General features: G+C 46.9%; 1 protein-coding gene across 1 annotated transcript in view; it reads left to right on the top strand.

Annotated features, from left to right (window-relative positions):
- The window catches only part of LOC144675355 (uncharacterized), a 35,970-nt gene extending 16,489 nt beyond the window's left edge, over positions 1-19,481 (top strand). The window contains exons 2-5 of the mRNA XM_078536188.1: positions 11,546-11,665; positions 16,792-16,911; positions 17,389-17,531; positions 19,347-19,481. Coding sequence (XP_078392314.1) covers positions 11,546-11,665; positions 16,792-16,911; positions 17,389-17,531; positions 19,347-19,481 — 518 coding nt within the window. The remainder of the gene's footprint in view (positions 1-11,545; positions 11,666-16,791; positions 16,912-17,388; positions 17,532-19,346) is intronic.
- The last annotated feature ends 3,875 nt before the right edge of the window (positions 19,482-23,356 follow it).

The raw sequence follows: 23,356 nt of genomic DNA, 5'->3' as shown, positions 1-23,356 counted from the left end.
CACTAGTCACAGACCTCCAGTCTGAGAAGCAATCATCCACTACCACTCTCTGTCTTCTCCCACACAGCCAATTTCGAATCCAGTTTACAACCTCTCCATGGATACCAAGTGTCTGAACCTTCTGAACTAACCTCCCATGTGGGACCTTGTCAAAGGCCTTACTAAAGTCCATGTAGACAACATTCACAGCCTTTCCTTCATCTACTTTCTTGGTAACCTCCTCGAAAAACTCTACAAGGCTCGTTAAACACGACCTACCATGCACAAGGCCATGCTGACTATCCTTAACCAGCCCTTGGCTGTCCAAATAATTATATATCCGATCTCTCAGAACACCTTCCAATAATTTACCTACTACTGACGTCAGGCTCACTGGCCTGTAATTACCTGGTTTACTTTTGGGGCCTTTTTTAACAACGGAACAACATGAGCTACCCTCCAAACCTCCGGCACCTCACCCGTGGCTAAGGACATTTTAAATGTTTCTGCTAGGGCCCCTGCAATTTCTACGCTAGTCTCCCTTAAGGTCTGAGGGAATATCATGTCAGGCCCGGGGGATTTATCTACCTTTATTCGCTGTAAGGCAGCAAGCACCTCCTCCTCTCTAATCTCTATATGTTCCATGAAACTACTGCTTGTTTCCCTTCCTTCCTTATACACTATGCCAGTTTCCTGAGTAAATACTGATGCAAAAAAACTGTTTAAGATCTCCCCCATCTCGTGAGGCTCCACACACAGATGACCACTCTGGTCTTCAAGGGGACCAATTGTGTCCCTTACTATCCTTTTACTCTTGATATACTTGTAGAAACCCTTCGGGTTTACCTTCACATTATCTGCCAAAGCAACCTCATGTCTTCTTTTTACCTTCCTGATTTCCTTTTTTAGTATTTTCTTACATTTTCTATACTCTACAAGTACCTCATTTGCTTCTTGTTGCCTATACCTGCTATACACCTCTCTCTTCTTCTTAACCAGATCGCCAATATCCCTTGAAAACCAAGGTTCCCTATGCCTGTTAACTTTGCCTTTAATCCTGACAAGGACATGCAAACTCTGCACTCTCAAAGTTTCGCCTTTGAATGCCTTCCACTTACTGAACACATCCTTGCCAGAAAACAACTTATGCCAATCCACTCTTCCTAGATCCTTTCTCATTTCCACAAAATTGGCCTTTCTCCAATTTAGAATCTCAACTCGAGGACCAGACCTATCCTTATCCATAATTAGCTTAAAACTAATGACATTGCGGTCACTGGACCAAAAATGTTCGCCTACACATACTTCTGTCACCTGACCTGTCTGGTTCCCTAATAGGAGATCAAGTATTGCATCCTCTCTCGTTGGTAACTCTATATATTGATTTAGAAAACTTTCCTGAAAACATTTGACAAACTCCAAGCCATCCAGCCCTTTTACAGTATGGGAGTCCCAGTCAATATGTGGAAAGTTAAAATCTCCTACTATCACAACTTTCTGTTTCTTACATCGGTCTGCTATCTCTCTACAGATTTGCTCCTCCAATTCTCTCTGACTATTGGGCAGTCTATAATACAACCCTATTAGTGTGGTCACACCTTTCCCATTCCTCAGATCCACCCATATGGCCTCTGCAGACGAGCCCTCCGGGCTGTCCTGCTTATGCACAGCTGCAATATTTTCCCTGACTAGTAATGCCACTCCTTCCCCTTTCATCCCTCCCCCTCTATCACATCTGAAACAACGGAACCCCGGAACATTGAGCTGCCAGTCCTGCCCCTCCTGCAACCAAGTCTCACTAATAGCAATAATTAGTGTCACTAAGTAACACCTCTCCCCCCCAGCGCCCTGTGTTACTGACTGTATCTCTACTGATGTTAATCCAGCTCCCTCACACAGTCACTCAGTAACCCCTCTCCCCCCAGCACCCTGTGTTACTAACTGTATCTCTACTGATGTTAATCCAGCTCCCTCACACTGTCACCCAGTAACCCCTCTCCACCCAGCGCCCTGTGTTACTGACTGTATCTCTACTGATGTTAATCCAGCTCCCACAAACTGTCACTCAGTCACCCCTCACCCCGTAGCGCACAGTCTTGATGACTGTATCTCTACTGATGTTAATCCAGCTCCCACACACTGCCACTCTAGTAACCCCTCTCACCCCAGCGCTTTGTGTTACAGACTGTATCTCAACTGATTTTAATCCAGCTCCCTCACAGTCACTTAGTAAACCCTCTCCCCTCAGCGCCCTGTGTTACTGACAGTATCTCTACTGATGTTAAACCAGCTCCCTCAAAGTCACTCAGTAACCGCTCTCCCGCAGAGCTCTGTGTTACTGACTGTATCTCTACTGATGATAATCCAGCTCCCTCACGCTGTCACACAGTAACCCATGTCTCCCCAGCGCCCTGTGTTCCTGACTGTATATCTAATGATGTTATTGCAGCTCCCTCACACTGTCACTCCAGTAACACCTCTCCTCCCAGCGCACTATGTTACTGACTGTATCTCCACTGATGTTAATCCAGCTCCCTCACACTGTCATTCAGAAACCCCTCTCCCCCCAGCGCCCTGTGTTACTGACTGTATCTCTACTGATGTTAATCCAGCTCACTCACATTGTCACTCAGTAACCCCTCTCCCCCCAGCGCCCTGTGTTACTGACTGTACCTCTACTGATCTTAATCCAGCTCACTCACACTCTCATTCCATAACCCCTCTTCCCCCAACGCATTCTGTTACTGACGGTATCTCTACTGATGTTAATTCAGATCCCTCACACTGTCACTCAGTAACCTATCTCCCCGCAGCGCTCTGTGTTACTGACTGTACCTCTACTGATGTTAATTCAGATCCCACACACTGTCACTCAGTAACCTATCTCCCCGCAGCGCTCTGTGTTACTGACTGTACCTCTACTGATGTTAATCCAGCTCACTCACACTCTCACTCAGTAACCTCTCCCCCCCAGCGCCCTGTGTTACTGACTGTACCTCCAAAGATGTTAATCCAGCTCCCTCACAATCTCACTCAGTAACCCCTCTACCCCCAGCGCCCTGTGTTACTGACTGTATCACTACTGATGTTAATCCAGCTCCCTCACACCGTCACTCAGTAACCCCTCTCCCCCCAGCACCCTGTGTTACTGACTATATCTCTACTGATGATAATCCAGCTCCCTCACACACTCACTCAGTAACCCCTCTCCCCCCAGCTCCCTGTGTTACTGACTGTATCTCTACTGATGTTAATCCAGCTCCCTCACACTGTCACTCAGTAACCCCTCTTCCCCCAGCGCCCTGTGTTACTGACTGTATCTCCACTGATGTTAATCCAGCTCCCTCAAACGTTCAGTCAGTAACCCCTCTCTCCCCCAGTGCCCGGAGTTACTGACTATATCTCTGCTGATGTTAATCCAGCTCACACACACTATCACTCAGTAACCCATCTCCCCCCAGCAACCCGTGTTACTGACTGTACCTCCAATGATGTCAATCCAGCTCCCTCACACTGTCACTCAGCAACACCACTACCCCAGTGCCCTGTGTCACTGACTGTATCTCTACTGATTTTAATCCAGCTCCCTCACGTTGTCACTCAGTAACCCGTCTCCCCCCCAATACCCTGTGTTACTGACTGTAGCTCCACTGATGTTAATCCAGCTCCCTCAACTGTCACTCAGTAACTCTTCTCCCCGCAGCTCACAGTCTTGCTGGCTGTATCACTACTGATGTTAATCCAGCTCCCACACAGTCACACCGCAACTTCTCTCCACCCAGCGCCCTGTGTTACTGACTGTATGTCTACTGATGTTAATCCAGCTCCCTCAACTGTCACTCAGTAACCCCTCTCTCCCCGCAGCGCACAGTCTTGCTGGCTGTATCACTACTGATGTTAATCCAGGTCCCTCACACTGTCACTCAGTAACTGCTCTCCCCCAGCGCCCTGGGTGAATCACTCTATCTCTACTGATGTTAATCCAGCTCCCTCACACAGTCACTCAGTAACCCCTCTACCCCCAGCGCCCTGTTTCACTGACTTTATCTCTTCTGATGTCAATCTAGCTCCCTCACACTGTCACTCAGTAACCCCTCTCGCCTAGCGCCCTGTGTGACTGACTGTATCTCTACTGATGTTAATCCAGCTCCCTCACACAGTCACTCAGTAACCCCTCTCCCCCCAGCGCCCTGTGTTACTGACTGTATCTCTACTGATGTTAATCCAGCTCCCTCACACTGTCACTCAGTAACCCCTCTCCCCCCAGCGCCCTGTGTTACCTACGGTATCTCCACTGATGTTAATTCAGCTCTCTCAAAGTCATTCAGTAACCCCTCTCCCCCCAGCACCCTGTGTTACTGACTGTATCTCTACTGATGTTAATTCCGCTCCCCCACACTGTCACTCAGAAACCCCGCTCCCCCAGCACCCTGTGTTACTGACTGTATCTCTAATGATGTTAATGAAGCTCACATAAACACTGTCACTCAGTAACCCCTCTTCCCCCAGCGCCCTCTGTTACTGACTGTATTTCTACTGATGTTAAGCCAGCTCCCTTACAGTCACTCAGAAACCTGTCTGCCCCCAGTGCCCTGTGTTACTGACTGTATCTCTACTGATGTTAATGAAGCTCACATAAACATCGTCACTCAGTAACCCCTCTCCCCCCAGCGCCCTGTGTTACTGATTGCATTACTACTGAGAGGCACTCAGGGACACTAGTCTGTGTACAGATATCTCCCTGAGAGAGTGGGGACTGAGAGACACCAGTCAGTGTACAGATATCTCCCTGAGAGAGAATGGGACTGAGAGACACCAGTCGGTGTACAGATATCTCCCTGAGAGAGAGAGACTGAGAGACACCAATCAGTGTTCAGATCTCACTGAGAGAGAGGGGACTGAAAGACATCAGTCAGTGTACAGACATCTCCCTGACAGGGATGGGACTGAGACACACCAGTCAGTGTACAGATATCTCCCTGAGAGAGGGGATTGAGAAACACCAGTCAGTGTGGGGATATCTCCCTGAGAGAGAGGGACTGAGAAACACCAGTCTGTGTACAGATAACTTCCTGAGAGAGGGACTGAGAGACACCAGTCAGTGTACAGATATCTCCTTGAGAGAGAGGATACTGTGAGACAACAGTCAGTGAACAGATATCTCCTTGAGAGAGGGAGGGACTGAGAGACACCAGTCAGCGTACAGATATCTCCCTGAGAGAGAGGGGACTGAGAGACACCAGTCAGTGTACAGACATCTCCCTGACAGGGATGGGACTGAGACACACCAGTCAGTGTACAGATATCTCCCTGAGAGAGGGGATTGAGAAACACCAGTCAGTGTGGGGATATCTCCCTGAGAGAGAGGGACTGAGAAACACCAGTCTGTGTACAGATAACTTCCTGAGAGAGGATACTGTGAGACAACAGTCAGTGAACAGATATCTCCTTGAGAGAGGGAGGGACTGAGAGACACCAGTCAGCGTACAGATATCTCCCTGAGAGTGAGGGGACTGAGAGACACCAGTCAGTGTACAGATATCTCCCTGAGAGAGAGGGGACTGAGAGACACCAGTCAGTGTACAGATATCTCCCTGAGAGAGAGGGGACTGAGAGACACCAGTCAGTGTACAGATATCACCCTGAGAGAGAGTGAGAGAGAGATAGAGGGTGGTAGTTTACCATCTAAGTGAAGCTTAAGCCAACTCCATGCTCTCTGTTGAACTTTTGCTCTCTTTATCCTGAAAGACTCTCAGGTTATTGAGGTTTTGTGTTGACTGGTATTCCTGGTGAACGTTCATGAGCTCATCGTTCTGTGCAGTTTTGCTGCTGAACTGTGTTCAGTGCAATGTGGCCATGATTCATGTTGATGCAGCGCAATCTCTCACAGAATCTCGTGTGAAAAATATCACCGACCACAATGGCTGCTCGCTCGAGGGAGAGACCTGTTGTGCAGCCCCTCTCAGAGCCTGTTACACAGGAACAGGAGGAGGACATTCAGCCCCTCTCGGAGCCTGTTACACAGGAATAGGAGGAGGGCCATTCAGCCCCTCTCGGAGCCTGTTACACAGGAACAGGAGGAGGACATTCAGCCCCTCTCAGAGCCTGTTACACAGGAACAGGAGGAGGACATTCAGCCCCTCTCGGAGCCTGTTACACAGGAATAGGAGGAGGGCCATTCAGCCCCTCTCGGAGCCTGTTACACAGGAACAGGAGGAGGACATTCAGCCCCTCTCGGAGCCTGTTACACAGGAATAGGAGGAGGGCCATTCAGCCCCTCTCGGAGCCTGTTACACAGGAACAGGAGGAGGACATTCAGCCCCTCTCAAGCCTGTTACACAGGAACAGGAGAAGGCCATTCAGCCCCTCTCGAGACTGTTACAAAGGAACAGGAGGAGGCCATTCAGCCCCTCTCGAGCCTGGTACACAGGAACAGGAGGAGGCCATTCAGCCCCTCTCAAGACTGTTACACAGGAACAGGAGGACGCCATTCAGCCTCTGTCAACTCTGTTCTACAAGAACAGGAGGAGGCCATTCAGCCTCTCGAACCTGTTATGCAGGAACAATAGGAGGCCATTCAGCCCATCACAAGCCTGTTACACAGGAACAGGAGGAGGCCCATTAACGTAAGAATGCTATGCTTCAGTTATACAGGGCATTGGTGAGATGGCATCTCAAATACTGTGTGCAGTTTTGGCCTCCTTATTTAAGGAAGGATGTAAATGCATTTGAGACAGTTCAGAGGAGGTTTACTAGATTGATACCTGGATAAGTGGGTTGTCTTATGAGGGAAGGTTGGACAGACTGGGCTTGATTTTACTGGGGGTTTGAAAAGCGAGGCATGTCTTGATTGAATTTTATAAGATCCTGAATGGACTTGATAAGGTGTACATGGAAAGGATGTTGGCTCTTGTGGATGAGTCCAGAAATAGGGGCCACTGTTTTAAAATTAGAGGTTGCCCTTTTAGGACAGAGATGAGGAGAATTTTTTTTCTCTGAGGATTGTGCCACCAGAAAAGCAATGCAGGATAACAAATCCACTAAAGAATCAATGCAGGAGATTCAAATCCACCTAAAAAGAAATTCAGGATCGCAAATCCACCTCAAAATAAATGCAGGACATTCAAATCCACCTAAGAATAAATGCAGGAGATTGAAATCCATTTGACGGGCAATATGATCGGCGCAGGCTTGGAGGGCCGAAGGGCCTGTTCCTGTGCTGTACTTTTCTTTGTTCTTTGTTGTTCTTAAAAAGAGATGCAAATTCACCTAAAAGTAAACACAGGATAGCAAACCAATGTAGAACTACATGCAGAATAACAAATCCACCTGTAAATAAATGCAAGAGGCTCAAATCCACCTTAAAATAAATGCAGAAGATTCAAACAAATAATGTACGAAGTTTAAGCTGACAATAATCAAAGAATAAAGCATAGCTCTGTCTTATCTCAGCAAATGAAGAGAACTTAACTCTATGACCTTCAGTTGTACAGGGCGCTGGTAAGACCACATCTGGAGTATTGTGCACAGTATTGGTCTCCTTATTTAAGGAAGGATGTAAATGCATTGGGAGCAATTCAGAGAAGGTTTACTAGACTAATCCCTGGAATGGGCGGGCTGTCTTATGAGGAAAGTTTGGACAGGTTAGGCTCGTATCCATTGGAGATTAGAAGGGTGAGAGGGGACTTGATTGAAACATACAAGATCCTGAGGGGTCTTGAGAGGGTGGATGTGGAGAGGATGTTTCCCCTTGTGGGAGAATCGAGAATGAGGGGTCACTGTTTAAAAATAAGGGGTCGCTCATTTAAGACAGAGATGAGGGGAAATTTTTTCTCTCAGAAGGTCGTGAGCCTTTGGAATTCCCTTCCTCAAAAGGCGCTGGAAGTAGAGACTTTGAATATTTTTAAGACTGAGCGAGATGGATTCTGGATTAATAAGGGTGTCGGGGGTAGGCGGGAATGTGGGGTTGAGGTGTTATGAAGAGATATTAATTTCTATAATGCTGTTGGAAATTATTGTTTAAAATAGAGTTTAGTGGTGCCTGTGTCTGTGTGTGCATTTGTGTGTGTCTTAATTGGATTAAAGATAACTGGTCTAGAGGATTTGATGTAGAGAAAGAAGTAGGTTTGAAATGGTAATTAGGTAAACATGAGGAAGTTTGGAAACATGGGTGTCAAGGGGGCAATTTGCATTTTTAAATAAACCATTCAAAAGAGCGGGTGAAATCTTACACCTAGCTAGAAGATGCCAAGCCATGTATTTATTTTTTTCAGCTTCCTGATATAATTGATGGGATGAAAGAATGTCATCGTTAGGAGAGGTAAAACTAAAAGCCTAATGACACAAGGGAAAATTCGAAAAGAAAGATATGTATAAAGGAAAAAGGAGAGTGTGTGTAAGGCAGAGGCACTTTCAGATCCAACAAGTGTGAGAAGTACAAAGCTGCTGTCTGCAAGGACCCAGAGCTGCAAGAAACTCATTTTAAATGTGGCTGTCTAGGGTCTGCTTTGCCAGGGGTCTGTTTAAATCTGAGATTTACTGTTGCTTTACTGGGAGTCTGAGAGTCAGATTAATTAGACGATTTTTGTAGTTATCATAGTAGCAATTTTGTAGACGTATGTATGTGTTTACAGTCTGCCTTGTATTAATGAATGTTTAATTTAGTTTTATAAAAAAAAAACCTCTTGAGACCCAGTGGTCTTATTACTACTGAATTTAAAGTCTGCTTCTGGAAACTTACAAATTGCAAAAATGGGTTATAACAGTTGTTTCAAGTTTCCGTCTGGGATTTGAATTTGAAGCCCTCGGCCTTTACCCCTGGCTGTGACATAATAAGGTTACATTCAGATCGGACATGGTCTTACTGAATGGTGGGGCAGGCACAACGGGCTGAGTGGCCTCCTGCTGCTCCTGGTTCCTATGTTCACATGTTCGTATGGATGTACCTACGCTCACTGCCTGGTCGGTGAAGGCAAGGCCTGACCTCAATGCTCACCGGGAGGACCAATAGGAAGATAAACCATCCACTTTGGAATAAAATGACAAGTGATATTTGCTTCCAGGTTTTTGGTTAGTGTTTCCAGGAGGGTTCTGAGGATCATTCAGTGTGTGTGTGTTTCTGTGTGTGTGTGTGAGAGTGTGTATGTGTGTGTGTGCACATATGTGTGTGTGTGTACATGTGGTGTGAGAGAGTGTGTGTGTGCGTGTGTGTTTGTTGGTGAGTGTGTGTGTTCGTGTGTGTGTGTGCGCGCATACATGCGTGTGTGTGTGCATGTGTGTCTGTTTGTGTGAGATTGTGTGATTGTGTGTGTGTGAGCATGTGTGTGTGAATGTCCGTGTGTGTGTGTTTATGTGTCAGCGTGTGTGTGAGTGTTTGTATGTGTATGTGTGTGTGTATGTGCTTGTGTTTATGCATCAGCATGCGTGGGTGTCTGAGTGTATAGACCTTTTCCAGTTACAACAAGCAGTCGAGAGGCTTGTGAAATGATTTTGAATTCTGCCGATGTTCCCTGAAACCATGTTGGCTCTCCCTGTGCTTGGCAAAAATGTCAAGACTTCATCAGCTGCTGTACATGGTTAACTGAACCACTTTGTCACACAGGTCTAAGGGGAAGTGGTATTACAAAAAGGAAGAAAATAGAAACAGTTCTAAGGAAGTTTTCGCCCTGACATCGAGTCTGAGGAAAGACTGAGACACATCTGAGAGAGAGAGAGAAGCAGACACATCAGGAACAGAGGATAGAGACCCCTCAGACACAAATCATGGAGCAGGACAGCGACGACATGAATATGAGATACACCAAAAAGAACACGACAGCCCCCAGTGAACGTAGGTTAAACTGTTGAATAGACGGGGAGCGAGAGGGAGTGTGAGAGAGATTGAGAAAGAGAGAGGCTGAGAAATGGAGAGAGATATTGAGAGTGCGAGAGGCAGGGAGAGACATGGTGAGAGAGATTAAGAGAGAGAGATGGTGAGAGAGATTGAGAAAGAGAGAGGCAGAGAAATGCAGAGAGATATTGAGAGTGCGAGAGACAGAGAGGTGGTGAGAGATCGAGAGAGAGAGACGGAGAGAGATTGCGAGAGTGAGAGACAGAAAGACGATGAGAGAGATTGAGAGTGAGAGAGACAGAGATGGTGAGAGAGAGATGGAGAGAGACAGAGGCAGATAGAGGGAGAGAGAGAGAGAGATGGTGAGGGAGATTGAGAGAGAGGGAGAGAGGTGAGATTTACTCTGTGTCTAACCCCGTGCTGTACCTGTCCTGGGAGTGTTTGATGCGGACGGTGTGGAGGGAGCTTTACTCTGTATCTAACACCGTGCTGTACCTGTCCTGGGAGTGTTTGATGGGGACGGTGTAGAGGGAGCTTTACTCTGTATCTAACCCCGTGCTGTATCTGTCCTGGGAGTGTTTGATGAAGACGGTGTAGAGGGAGCTTTACTCTGTATCTAACCCCGTGCTGTATCTGTACTGGGAGTGTTTGATGGGGACAGTGTAGAGAGAGCTTTACTCTGTATCCAACCCCGTGCTGTACCTGCCCTGGGAGTGTTTGATGAAGACGGTGTAGAGGGAGCTTTACTCTGTACCTAACCCTGTGCTGTACCTCTCCTGGGAGTGTTTGATGAAGACGGTGTAGAGGGAGCTTTACTCTGTATCTAACCCCACGCTGTACCTGTCCTGGGAGTGTTTGATGGGGACAGTGTAGAGGGAGCTTTACTCTATATCTAACCCCGTGCTGTACCTGTACTGGGAGTGTTTGATGGGGACAGTGTAGAGGGAGCTTTACTCTGTATCCAACCCCGTGCTGTACCTGCCCTGGGAGTGTTTGATGAAGACGGTGTAGAGGGAGCTTTACTCTGTACCTAACCCTGTGCTGTACCTCTCCTGGGAGTGTTTGATGAAGACGGTGTAGAGGGAGCTTTACTCTGTATCTAACCCCACGCTGTACCTGTCCTGGGAGTGTTTGATGGGGACAGTGTAGAGGGAGCTTTACTCTATATCTAACCCCGTGCTGTACCTGTACTGGGAGTGTTTGATGGGGACAGTGTAGAGGGAGCTTTACTCTGTATTTAACCAGGTGCTTTACCTATGCTGGGAGTGTTTGATGGGTATGGTGTGGTAGAACCTTTACTCTGTATCTATGTTTATCCCCGAAAGCCTTCAGCTGCCTGGGCCCTGAGCTGCAGAGAACTCTCGCTAAACCTATCCTCCTATATATCTGTCTCTCACTCTCTGTCTCTCTCCATTTCTCTCCATCTGTCACCCTTTTTATCTGGCTCTCTCTCTCTCTGTCTGTCTCTCTCTCTCTACCCTCCTTAAGACGCTCCTTGTACCAATCTCTGTGTCTGAGCTTTTGGTTTCCTGTCCCTAATATCTCCCTGTGTGACTCGGTGTTCGATTCTCTTTGATAAGCCTCCTGTACCGTGCGCTGGGATGTGAAACGCGGGATATAAATGAGTAACGTGGTTGTTGTTTCTCTCGATAAGGGGGGTAGATACGTCACCATTGTCTGTTCCGTGCAGTTACACAGGCTGCTCAACGTGGGTCAATCTTTACTTCTCTATTCCAGGTAAAACTGGGCAGGAAACAGCTGGAGGAAGAAGATCAATAACTTCAACACATCTTGGCATCGCCTGCTTCATTGTCTTAATCATCAGTTTGGCTATTGCGATAGGGCTGAGAGTCCAAGGTAGGAAACTGAACCTCACACTCAAACTGTTACAGAGAGTGAACGGAGGCAATACTGAACTCCTTTATTTTCTCACCCTCTGTCCATAAGCAGGGCTGTTTTCATGTTGGAAATAGGCTGTGGTGTGTTTACCCAATCCCTCAGTTTCTAAACTCAGACTTTAAAGGGAGAAGCAGCAACATCTCTCGAGGTTTAAATCAGTAGCAAATTTTATTCATACATTCAAACCCAGTGGGGGGTGTGGGGGTCATCACAACTTCATACACAAACATAAGCACATAACAGGAAGATAGGAAAAAACTTTTTTACAGCTTTCAATAACTTAATCGAAATTGTTGGTTGAAGAAGGGCCACTTTTCGAATACAGCAAAAGGAAAAGTTTAAGATCCCTTTCAAACACGACGCAGCCAATGATATATCACACAACCCTCACTGTAACACTCGGATATATCCCACACCCCTCGCTAACACCCTGATATATCCCACATCCCTCACTGTAACACCCTGATATATTCCACACCCCTCACTGTAACACCCTGATATATCCCACACCCCTCACTGTAACAATCTGATATATCCCACACCCCTCACTATAACACTGATATATCCCACACCCCTCACTGTAACACTCTGATATATCCCACAACCCTCACTATAACACTCTGATATATCCCACACCCCTCACTGTAACACTCGGATATATCCCACAACCCTCACTGTAACACTCTGATATATCGCACACCCCTCACTGTAACGCTCTGATATATCCCACACACCTCACGGTAACACCCTGATATATCCCACACCCCTCACTGTAACAATCTGATATATCCCACACCCCTCACTGTAACACTCTGATATATCCCACACCCCTCACTGTAACACTCTGATATACCCCACACCCCTCACTGTAACACTCTGATATATCCCACACACCCACTGTAGCTTTGTGGTATATCACAGATCACTCACTTTAACTGTGATATATCCCACACCCCTCACTGTAATCCTCTGATATATCCCACATCCCTCACTCTAACACTCTGATATATCCTACACCCATCACAGTGACACTCTGATATATCCAACACCCCTCACTGTAACACTTTGAAATATCCCACTCCCCTCAATGTAACACTATGATATATCCCGCACACCTCACTGTAACACTCTGATATATCACACACCCCTCACTGTATTCCTCTGATATATCCCACACCCCTCACTCTAACACTCTGATATATCCTACACGCCTCACAGTTCCACTCTGATATATCCAACATCCCTCACTGCAACACTCTGATATATGGAACACTCCTTACTGTAACACTTTGAAATATCCCACACCCCTCAATGTAACACTCCGATATATCCCGCACCCCTCACTGTAACATTCTGATATATCCCACACCCCTCACTGTAACACAGATATATCCCAGATGCCTCACTGTAACCCACTGATATATCCCACACCCCTCAATGTAACACTCCGATATATCCCACACCCCTCACTGTAACACTCGGATATATCCCACACCCCTCACTGTAACACTCGGATATATCCCACACCCCTCACTGTAACAATCTGATATATCCCACACCCCTCACTGTAACACTCTGATATATCCCACACCCCTCACTGTAACACTCTGATATACCCCACACCCCTCACTGTAACACTCTGATATATCCCACACACCCACTGTAGCTTTGTGGTATATCACAGATCACTCACTTTAACTGTGATATATCCCACACCCCTCACTGTAATCCTCTGATATATCCCACATCCCTCACTCTAACACTCTGATATATCCTACACCCATCACAGTGACACTCTGATATATCCAACACCCCTCACTGTAACACTTTGAAATATCCCACTCCCCTCAATGTAACACTCTGATATATCCCGCACACCTCACTGTAACACTCTGATATATCCCACACCCCTCACTGTAACACTCTGATATATCCCACACGCCCCATTGTAACACTCTGATATATCCCACAACTCTCACTGTAACACAGATATATCCCAGATGCCTCACTGTCACACACTGATATATCCCACACCCCTCACTGTAACACTTTGAAATATCCCACATCCCTCACTGTAACACCCTGATATATCCCACACCCCTCACTGTAACACTCTGATATATCCCACACCCCTCACTCTAACACTGATATATCCCAGACCCCTCACTGTAACACTATGATATATCCCACACCCCTCACTGTAACACTATGATATATCCCACACCCCTCACTGTAACACTCTGATATATCACACACCCCTCACTGTATTCCTCTGATATATCCCACACCCCTCACTCTAACACTCTGATATATCCTACACGCCTCACAGTTACACTCTGATATATCCAACATCCCTCACTGCAACACTCTGATATATGCAACACTCCTTACTGTAACACTTTGAAATATCTCACACCCCTCAATGTAACACTCCGATATATCCCGCACCCCTCACTGAAACATTCTGATATATCCCACACCCCTCACTGTAACACAGATATGTCCCAGATGCCTCACTGTAACCCACTGATATATCCCACACCCCTCAATGTAACACTCCGATATATCCCACACCCCTCACTGTAACACTCGGATATATCCCACACCCCTCACTGTAACACTCGGATATATCCCACACCCCTCACTGTAACACCCTGATATATCCCACACCCATCACTGTCACACTCTGATATATCCCACACCCCTCACTGTAACACTCTGATATATCCTGCACCCCTCAGTGTAACTCTCTGATATACACCACACGCCCCACTGTAACACTCTGATATGTCCCTCGCGCCCCACTGTAACACTCTGATATATCCCACACCCCTCACTGTAACACTCTGATATATCCCACACGCCCCATTGTAACACTCTGATATATCCCACAACTCTCACTGTAACACAGATATATCCCAGATGCCTCACTGTCACACACTGATATATCCCACACCCCTCACTGTAACACTTTGAAATATCCCACATCCCTCACTGTAACACCCTGATATATCCCACACCCCTCACTGTAACACTCTGATATATCCCACACCCCTCACTCTAACACTGATATATCCCAGACCCCTCACTGTAACACTATGATATATCCCACACCCCTCACTATAACACTATGATATATCCCACACCCCTCACTGTAACACTCTGATATATCCCACACACCCACTGTAGCTTTGTGGTATATCACAGATCACTCACTTTAACTGTGATATATCCCACACCCCTCACTGTAATCCTCTGATATATCCCATACCCGTCACTGTTACACTCTGATATCTCCAACACCCCTCACTGTAACACTCTGATATATCCTACACCGCTCAAAGTTACAGTCTGATATATCCCACAACCGTCACTGTAACACCCTGATATATCCCACATCCATCACTGTAACACTCTGATATAGCCCACACCCTTCACTATAACACTCTGATATATCCCACATCCCTCACTGTAACACTCTGATAAATCCCACAACCCTCACTGTAACACCCTGATATATCCCACATCCATCACTGTAACACTCTGATATAGCCCACACCCCTCACTGTAACATACTGATATACCCCATACCCCTCACTGTAACACTCTGATATATCCTACAACCCTCACTGTAATGCTCTGATATATCCCACACCCCTCACTGTAACACTCTGATATATCCCACACCCCTCACTGTAACACTCTGATATATCCCACACCCCTCACTGTAACACTCTGATATATCCCACACCCCTCACTGTAACACTCTGATATATCCTACACCCCTCACTGTAACGCTCTGATATATCCCACATCCCTCACTGTAACACTCTGCTATATCCCACACCCCTCACTTTAACATTCTGATATATCACAAACTCCTCACTGTAACACTGTGATATATCCCACACCCCTCACTGTAAAACTCTGATATATCCCACACGCCCCACTGTAACACTGTGATATATCCCACACGCCCCACTGTTACACTGTGATATATCCCACACCCCTCACTCTAACGCCCTGAGAAATCCCACACCTCTCACTGTAACACACTGAAATATCCCACATGCCCCACTGTAACCCTCTGATATATCCCACATCCCTCACGGCAACACCCTGAAATTTCCCATTCCCCTCACTGTCAGTCTCTGCTATATCCCACACCAATGTCTAATACTCTGATATATGTCTCATGCCACAATGTAACACACTGATATATCCCACACCCCGTATTATAATACTCAGATATATCCCACACACTTCATAGTAACATTCTGATCTATCCCACACAATTAATTGTAGCACTCTGATATATCACACACCCCTCACTGTAACATTCTGATATATCCCACACCCCTCACTGTAACACTCTGATATATCCCACACCCCTCACTGTAACACTCTGATATATCCCACAGCCCTCACTGTAACACCCTGATATGTCCCATTTCCCGCACTGAAACACTCTGATATATTCCACAACCTTCACTTTAACACTTTAATATATCACACACTCCTCACTGTAACACACTGATATACCCCACACCCCTCACTCTAACACTCTGATATATCCCACACCCCTCACTGTAAGACTCTGATATATCCCACACCCCTCACTGTATCAGTCTGATATATCCCACACTCCTCACTGTAACACTCTGATATATCCCACACCCCTCACTGTATCAGTCTGATATATCCCACACCCCTCACTGTAACATTCTGACATATCCCACATCCAGATGACTCACTCCAGCTCTGTTGTGATATCGACTGGTGGAGGAGTGGGCAGGTCGGGGATTGACAAAGTTTCACATAGAGAAGTGTGAAGTGATTGATTTTGGCTGGACGAATATGTAGAGTAAGGTTCAATCGAGGCATACAAGGGGGCATTGGATGGTTATTTGAACAGATACAATGTGCAGGGGTACAGGGGGGGAAAGGCAAGGTGATGGCACTGGGTCCTAACGCTCATTTGGAGAGCCGGTGCGGACACAATGGGCCAAATGGCCTCCTTCTGTCCGGTTCAGACCCTGTGGTTCTTTGATCCTGTGAGTTCTGTGACCCTGTGATTCTCTCAGTCCTACAGATGGACAAGAACATGACGGGGCTGAACGGAAAGATCCAGAACATGTCCGAGACCCTTGATAAGACGCTCCGGAACCTCAGATCCGTCTGCACCGTTCTCCGAAACTGCTCGGGTGAGTTGGCGCTGAATGGGCCTCCTCCTGTTCCCGTGTAACTGGCTCGAGAGGGGCTGAATTACCTCCTCCTGTTCCTGTGTAACAGGCTCGAGAGGGGCTGAATGGCCTCCTCCTGTTCCTGTGTAACAGGCTCGAGAGGGGCTGAATGGTCTCCTCCTGTTCTTGTGTAACAGGCTCGAGAGGGGCTGAATGGCCTCCTCCTGTTCCTGTGTAATAGGCTCGAGAGGGGCCGAATGGGATCCTCCTGTTCCTGTGTAACAGGCTCGAGAGGGGCCGAATGGGATCCTCCTGTTCCTTTGTAACAGGCTCGAGAGGGGCCGAATGGCCTCTTCCTGTTCCTGTGTAACAGTTTCGATAGGGGCTGAATGGCCTCCTCCTGCTCCTGTGGATCAAGCTCGAGAGGGGCTGAATGGCCTCGTCCTGTTCCTAATGTCCCGATGTATTTCTCTGAACTAAGTCTGTATAATTTTGCAGAGTCTCTCTGTCCGAGCGGCTGGAAAGTTCATAACCATCATTGCTATAAATTGTCAACGGAGAGCAAGGATTGGGACTCGGCAAAACTACAATGTGAATCTGAACATTCACACCTCATCATCATAAATACAGAACAGGAACAGGTGAGAATGACAGACGCTTCAGTCAGAATGAGATAGAGAGAGAATATCCCTCTACACTGTCCCCATCAAACACTCCCAGGACAGGTACAGCACGGGGTTAGATACAGAGTAAAGCTCCCTCTACACCGTCCCCATCAAACACTCCCAGGACAGGTACAGCACGGGGTTAGATACAGAGTAAAGCTCCCTCCATTCTGTCCCCATCAAACACTCCCAGGACAGGTACAGCACGGGGTTAGATACAGAGTAATGTTCCCTCTACACTACATGAACGAGGGTTTCAGCAGTCGATGAGCTGAGCCCGGTGTGGTTCTGGGCGATGTTACGGAGTTTGGAAGAGGCCGTCTTGGTGACGATGTGGATATGAGGTGGGAATCCCATCTCCAGGTTAAACATGACCCCAGGGTTGTGAACAGTCTGGTTCGGACTCAGAGTTCCCAGGATGGAGTCGGTAACTCGGGAATGGAGTTTGGAACAGAGACGGAAAACAACAACTTCAGTCTTCCCGATATTTAATCAGAGGGAATGAGGGAGAATTTCCTGAGGAAGAGTTTGGGGCATTTTGGGGATCAGTTGTGTGTGTGTTTGTGTGTGTGTGTCTGTGTCACTGTGAATTAAGGCCATAAAACTAACTGTTCACACCATATCATTATATCTGCTGCAGAATTTCATAAAGAACTCTGTTGAGAACAATCTTGGGACTTACTGGATCGGACTAACAGATCGAGAGAGTGAAGGAAACTGGAAATGGGTGGATGGGACCCCAGTGAGGTGAGTCCTAGCGTCGCATGGAGAGAGAGAGCGGGACAGGGGGATTATTTTGGGGATTGATACAGGGCTATGGGGAGAGAGCGGGACAGTGGGATTAGTTTGGGATTGATACAGGGCTATGGGGAGAGAGCGGGACAGGGGGATTATTTTGGGGATTGATACAGGGCTATGGGGAGAGAGCCGGACAGTGGGATTAGTTTGGGATTGATACAGGGCTATGGGGAGTGAGTGGGGCAGTGGGATTAGTTTGGGATTGATACAGGGCTATGGGGAGGGAGCGGGACAGTGGGATTAGTTTGGGAATTGATACAGGGCTATGGGGAGGGAGCGGGGCAGTGGGATTAGTTTGGGATTGATACAGGGCTATGGGGAGAGAGCAGGACAGTGGGATTAGTTTGGGGATTGATACAGGGCTATGGGGAGAGAGCGGGGCAGTGGGATTAGTTTGGGATTGATACAGGGCTATGGGGAGAGAGCGGGACAGTGGGATTAGTTTGGGATTGATACAGGGCTATGGGGAGAGAGCAGGACAGTGGGATTAGTTTGGGGATTGATACAGGGCTATGGGGAGAGAGCGGGGCAGTGGGATTAGTTTGGGATTGATACAGGGCTATGGGGAGAGAGCGGGACAGTGGAATTAGTTTGGGATTTCTACCGGGCTGTAGGAATCTTGTTGATTCTGTGCAGGAATGTGTCGGACTTTTAACAGTATTTTTGATTTCCCCATTTCCCAGTTTTACTCGATGGGATCAGGGTGAACCGAATAACGTGAATGGTAATGAAAACTGCACCAGCATCAGAATAAACGGCTGGAATGATGTCAGTTGTACCGATCGCCTCCCTTTCATCTGTGAGAAAAAGGCACTGCGCTGCGTCGAGGCAGCTGATATTGAGAAATATTGTTCCTGAAGAGAGACTGGGACACAGAACGAGAGGGTCAGGATTGTCCAAAGATCCCCAGCCCCTCCTCCATTCCCCACAATCCCCGACTGCCCGAGGCCACGTCCGTAAGGTGAAAGTTCATCTGTTCCCCTTTTCTCCCAGGAGGAGCCTCCTGCAGCACCACCAGTGGTGGGAGGCGGGAATGACAGCGTGACGGTTGACATAGGAAAACCCCATTATAAATCCAGGCAGGAATCCGACAAAATGTTACAGGACAGAAGCCCTGCATTTTTCTAGCACCTTTCACTAATTCAGGAGATCCCCAATGTACTTTTGCAGCCAATGAAGCAACTCCTTACAATGTTTTCATGGTTGTCATGTCAGAAACGAGGCATTCAATTTGCGTGCAGTAAGCTCTCACTGGACTCGGGACTGAACCCGGTCACATCGGAAATAGCCTTTGGACTTTTTCTTCTCAGACTCTGGAAATCACGTGAACTCATGTTCATCTCCGTGATTCTTGTACTGTTACAATCTATAGTTGTAAAAGTTTCCTTTGTCTATCCTCCATTTCTGTGTGTGTGTGTGTGTGTGTGTGTGTGCGTATGTGTGCGTCTGTGTGTATGTGGGTGCATATTTTTTTGTGTGTCTTTGTATGTGTATGTATTTTTGTATGTATATGTTTGTGTGTATGTGTGTGTTTGTGTGTGTGTGTTTGCGTGTCTCTATGTGTCCGTGTGTGTTTGTATGTGTCCGTGTGTGAGTGAGTGTGTGTGTTTGTGTGTGCGTGTGTGTATATGTTGTGTGTGTCTGTGTGTGAGTGTATGTGTTGTGTATATGTGGTGTGTGAGTTGTGTGTGTGCGAGTGTGAGTGTGACATTGTGAACATTCCTGCCCCGGATTTTAAATGTAAATAAACTAACCCGAGTTGATCATAATGTGAGTTTGCTGTGAGTGATTAGTATAGTGGATCAGACACACTGAGGGTTTGGGAAAACACACCACAACACACTTCACAACGAATTCAAAACATCTTCTGCGTGCGGACAGTTGGTGAGAGACAGAAGTACAGTTTGCCTGTCCCTCTCCTGTCCGGAATAGTTCGTTCTGAGGAACCTACCAACTCAGACATGTGTACAAGATCTCCAACTTTGTAATACTGCTCCTAACTTCTCAATTCCTTCATAGACCAACCTATGCACTTTTGCTGTAACCAATCCCTTAGGTGTGTTCGGTGTCCTGATGTTTACCCAGGAAGTGACTACAACGAGCAGGAAAACACAACTGCTTCTTTTACCGATTAACTGAAATCTGTGTCCCTCTCGTCCTCGCTCCTTCCCCCAATGGGACAGTTTCTCCCTCTCTATTCACGTTGCTGCTATGCCTTTTAATTCCGTGAGCTATAACTTTGCTCACAAGCCTGTTGTGTGGCACTGTATCAAATGCCTTCTGGAAGTCCATGTACACTACATCTACAGTGGTACCCTCATCGACCCTCTCTCTTCCCTCATCAATAAAACTCCAGCAAGTTCATTAAACAGTATTTTCCCAGAACAAATCCATGCTGGTTTTCCTTAATTCACCTGCATTTGTCCTTGTGACGATTTAATTTTCTCCTGGATTATTGTTTCCAGAAGCTTCCTCACCGTCAAGGTTAAACTAACTGGCTTGTAGTTGCTGGGTTTATCTTTTCACCCTGTGTTGAGCAAGGTGGTAACGCAATTCTCCAGTCCTCTGGAACAACTCCAGAGTAATGTTTTTAGAGACTGTGCCCATGTCGTCTGTTCTGGAGCATAAAGGGTTAACAGGTGTGATATGCTCATATATGACATAGATGATGATATATCAATAACCTCAATCAGTCATGAGTTAGACTCTTGAAAGAGAGAGAGGGGTTGGAAACATGCCTAGGTGTAATGTGCCTACTCTAACCTGTTCACAAGTCGTACTAGTAAACAACTGTTGGGCAGATACCAAAGAGAATCTACAGGGTGCCCAATAGCCAAGTCCCATGCCTAAAGGCCAAGATGGAAGGACCATTATATAACATGGTGGCAGCCGTGGAGACATTGATGCATAAAACACATGGTTGCCCTCGAAGTAACCACAGGGTGACAGCAGCTCGATAGCAGCTTGTAACACATCGATGGAAGAAGGAAGAACACTGGAGGGAGGTAAGGATGACTGTCCCTGGTCAGCAGCCCCTGCCCCTACCTGGTCCATTTAACCGCCCCGAGTGCCTGCAGAGAGGCCAGCAGTGGGAGTTATGGAAACACCATTGTCTCCAGTATTGAGCAGCGTCAGGCCTTCAGGTGAAAGAGCAGAAGCTTCAGGTCAGGACCTTTCTGTATGCAGTAGGTCCAGTGGCAGATGGCGTTGTCAAAGGGCAGAGGAGTCTACCGCGGGCTTGAGCCCATTCCTAATACCTTTGACACTCACTTAAGCCCGAAGCGAGACTTAGTAATTCAACAAACACATTCTAACCAGCCCTCGTAGAACCTGGGGAATCTATTGGATTATTCCTAACCGACCTACACATTCAGGTGAGTCTTTGCAGAAACAAGGAGCTGATTGATGAGCGAATCCATGATCACAGGGTCGTGGTGTCCAGGATGAAAAACCCTCCAACATTCTGCAGAAGAAAGATGATCTTATTTCAGATCAAGCGTTCCAATGTGCGAGGCAAGGTTGTAAAACATCAAGATCACAAAACAACGATAACTTCAACAACAACCTCAACCTTGAAAAACACCAACAAATTCAATAACAACCTCAACATTGAAAAACACCAACAAATTCAACAACCTCAACATTGAAAAACACCAACAAATTCAACAACAACCTCAACAAATTCAACAACAATATAATATAAAAATATAAAAACAAAAAACTGCGGATGCTGGAAATCCAAAACAAAAACAGAAATACATAGAAAAACTCAGCAGGTCTGGCAGCATCGGCGGAGAAGAACAAAGTTGACCTGTCAAGTCCTCATGACCCTTCAACAGAACAGACACTTCCTCCTGGACCATGACCCCACCACTGAACATCAAGCCATTGTTTCCAGGACTGTCACTGACCTCATCTCCTCTGGAGATCTTCCTCCCACAGCTTCCAACCTGACAGTCGCCCAACCTGGGACGGCCCGATTCTACCTCCTACCCAAAATCCACAAACAGAACTGCCCCAGCAAACCGATCGTGTCAGCCTGTTCCTGCCCCACGGAACTCATTTCTTGTTATCTTGACTCCCTTCTCTCTCCCCTTGTCCAGTCCCTTCCCACCTACATCCGTGATTCCTCTGACACCTTACATCACCTCAACAATTTCCAGTTCTCTGGCCCCAACCGCCTCCTCTTCACCATGGACGTCCAATCCCTCTACACCTCCATCCCCCACCGGGATGGTCTGAGGGCTCTCAGCTTCTTCCTTGAACAAAGGCCCGAACAATCCCCATCCACCGTTACTCTCCTCCATCTGGCTGAACTTGTTCTCACACTGAACAATTTTTTCTTTAACTCCTCTCACTTCCTCCAAATAAAAGGTGTGGCTATGGGTACCCGCATGGGCCCCAGCTATGCCTATCTCTTTATGGGGTATGTGGAACATTCCTTGTTCCAGTCCTACTCCGGCCCCCTCCCACAACTCTTTCTCCGGTACAACGATGATTACTTCGGTGCTGCTTCATGCTCTCGTCTGGACCTGGAAAAATTTATTAACTTTGCTTCCAATCTCCACCCCTCCATCATTTTCACATGGTCCATCTCTGACACTTCCCTTCCCTTCCTTGACCTCTCTGTCTCAATTTCTGGTGATAGGCTGTCCACCAATATTTAAAAAATTCAACAACAACCTCAACATTGAAAAACACCAACAAATTCAACAACAATCTCAACAAATTCAACCGCAGCATTTAATAACACCAACAAGTTCAACAACAACCTCAACCTTGAAAAACACCAACAAATTCAACAACAACCCCCACATTGAGAAACACCAACAAGTTCAACAACAACCCCCACATTGAGAAACACCAACAAATTCAACAACAACCCCCACATTGAGAAACACCAACAAGCTGGACTCGAGCTCTCGGTCGTTGCCCTCCTTGTATCACAGTCGGGGGGAGGAGGGGTTTGGGGGTCGGGGAGGGGGGGGATTGGGGGTCGGGGG

This window comes from Cetorhinus maximus, unplaced genomic scaffold (assembly GCF_964194155.1).
Source record: "Cetorhinus maximus unplaced genomic scaffold, sCetMax3.hap1.1 HAP1_SCAFFOLD_969, whole genome shotgun sequence".
Taxonomy (NCBI): Eukaryota; Metazoa; Chordata; class Chondrichthyes; order Lamniformes; family Cetorhinidae; genus Cetorhinus; species Cetorhinus maximus.
Note: the sequence above shows the minus strand (reverse complement) of the source record. Positions and strands in the feature narration are given on the sequence as shown.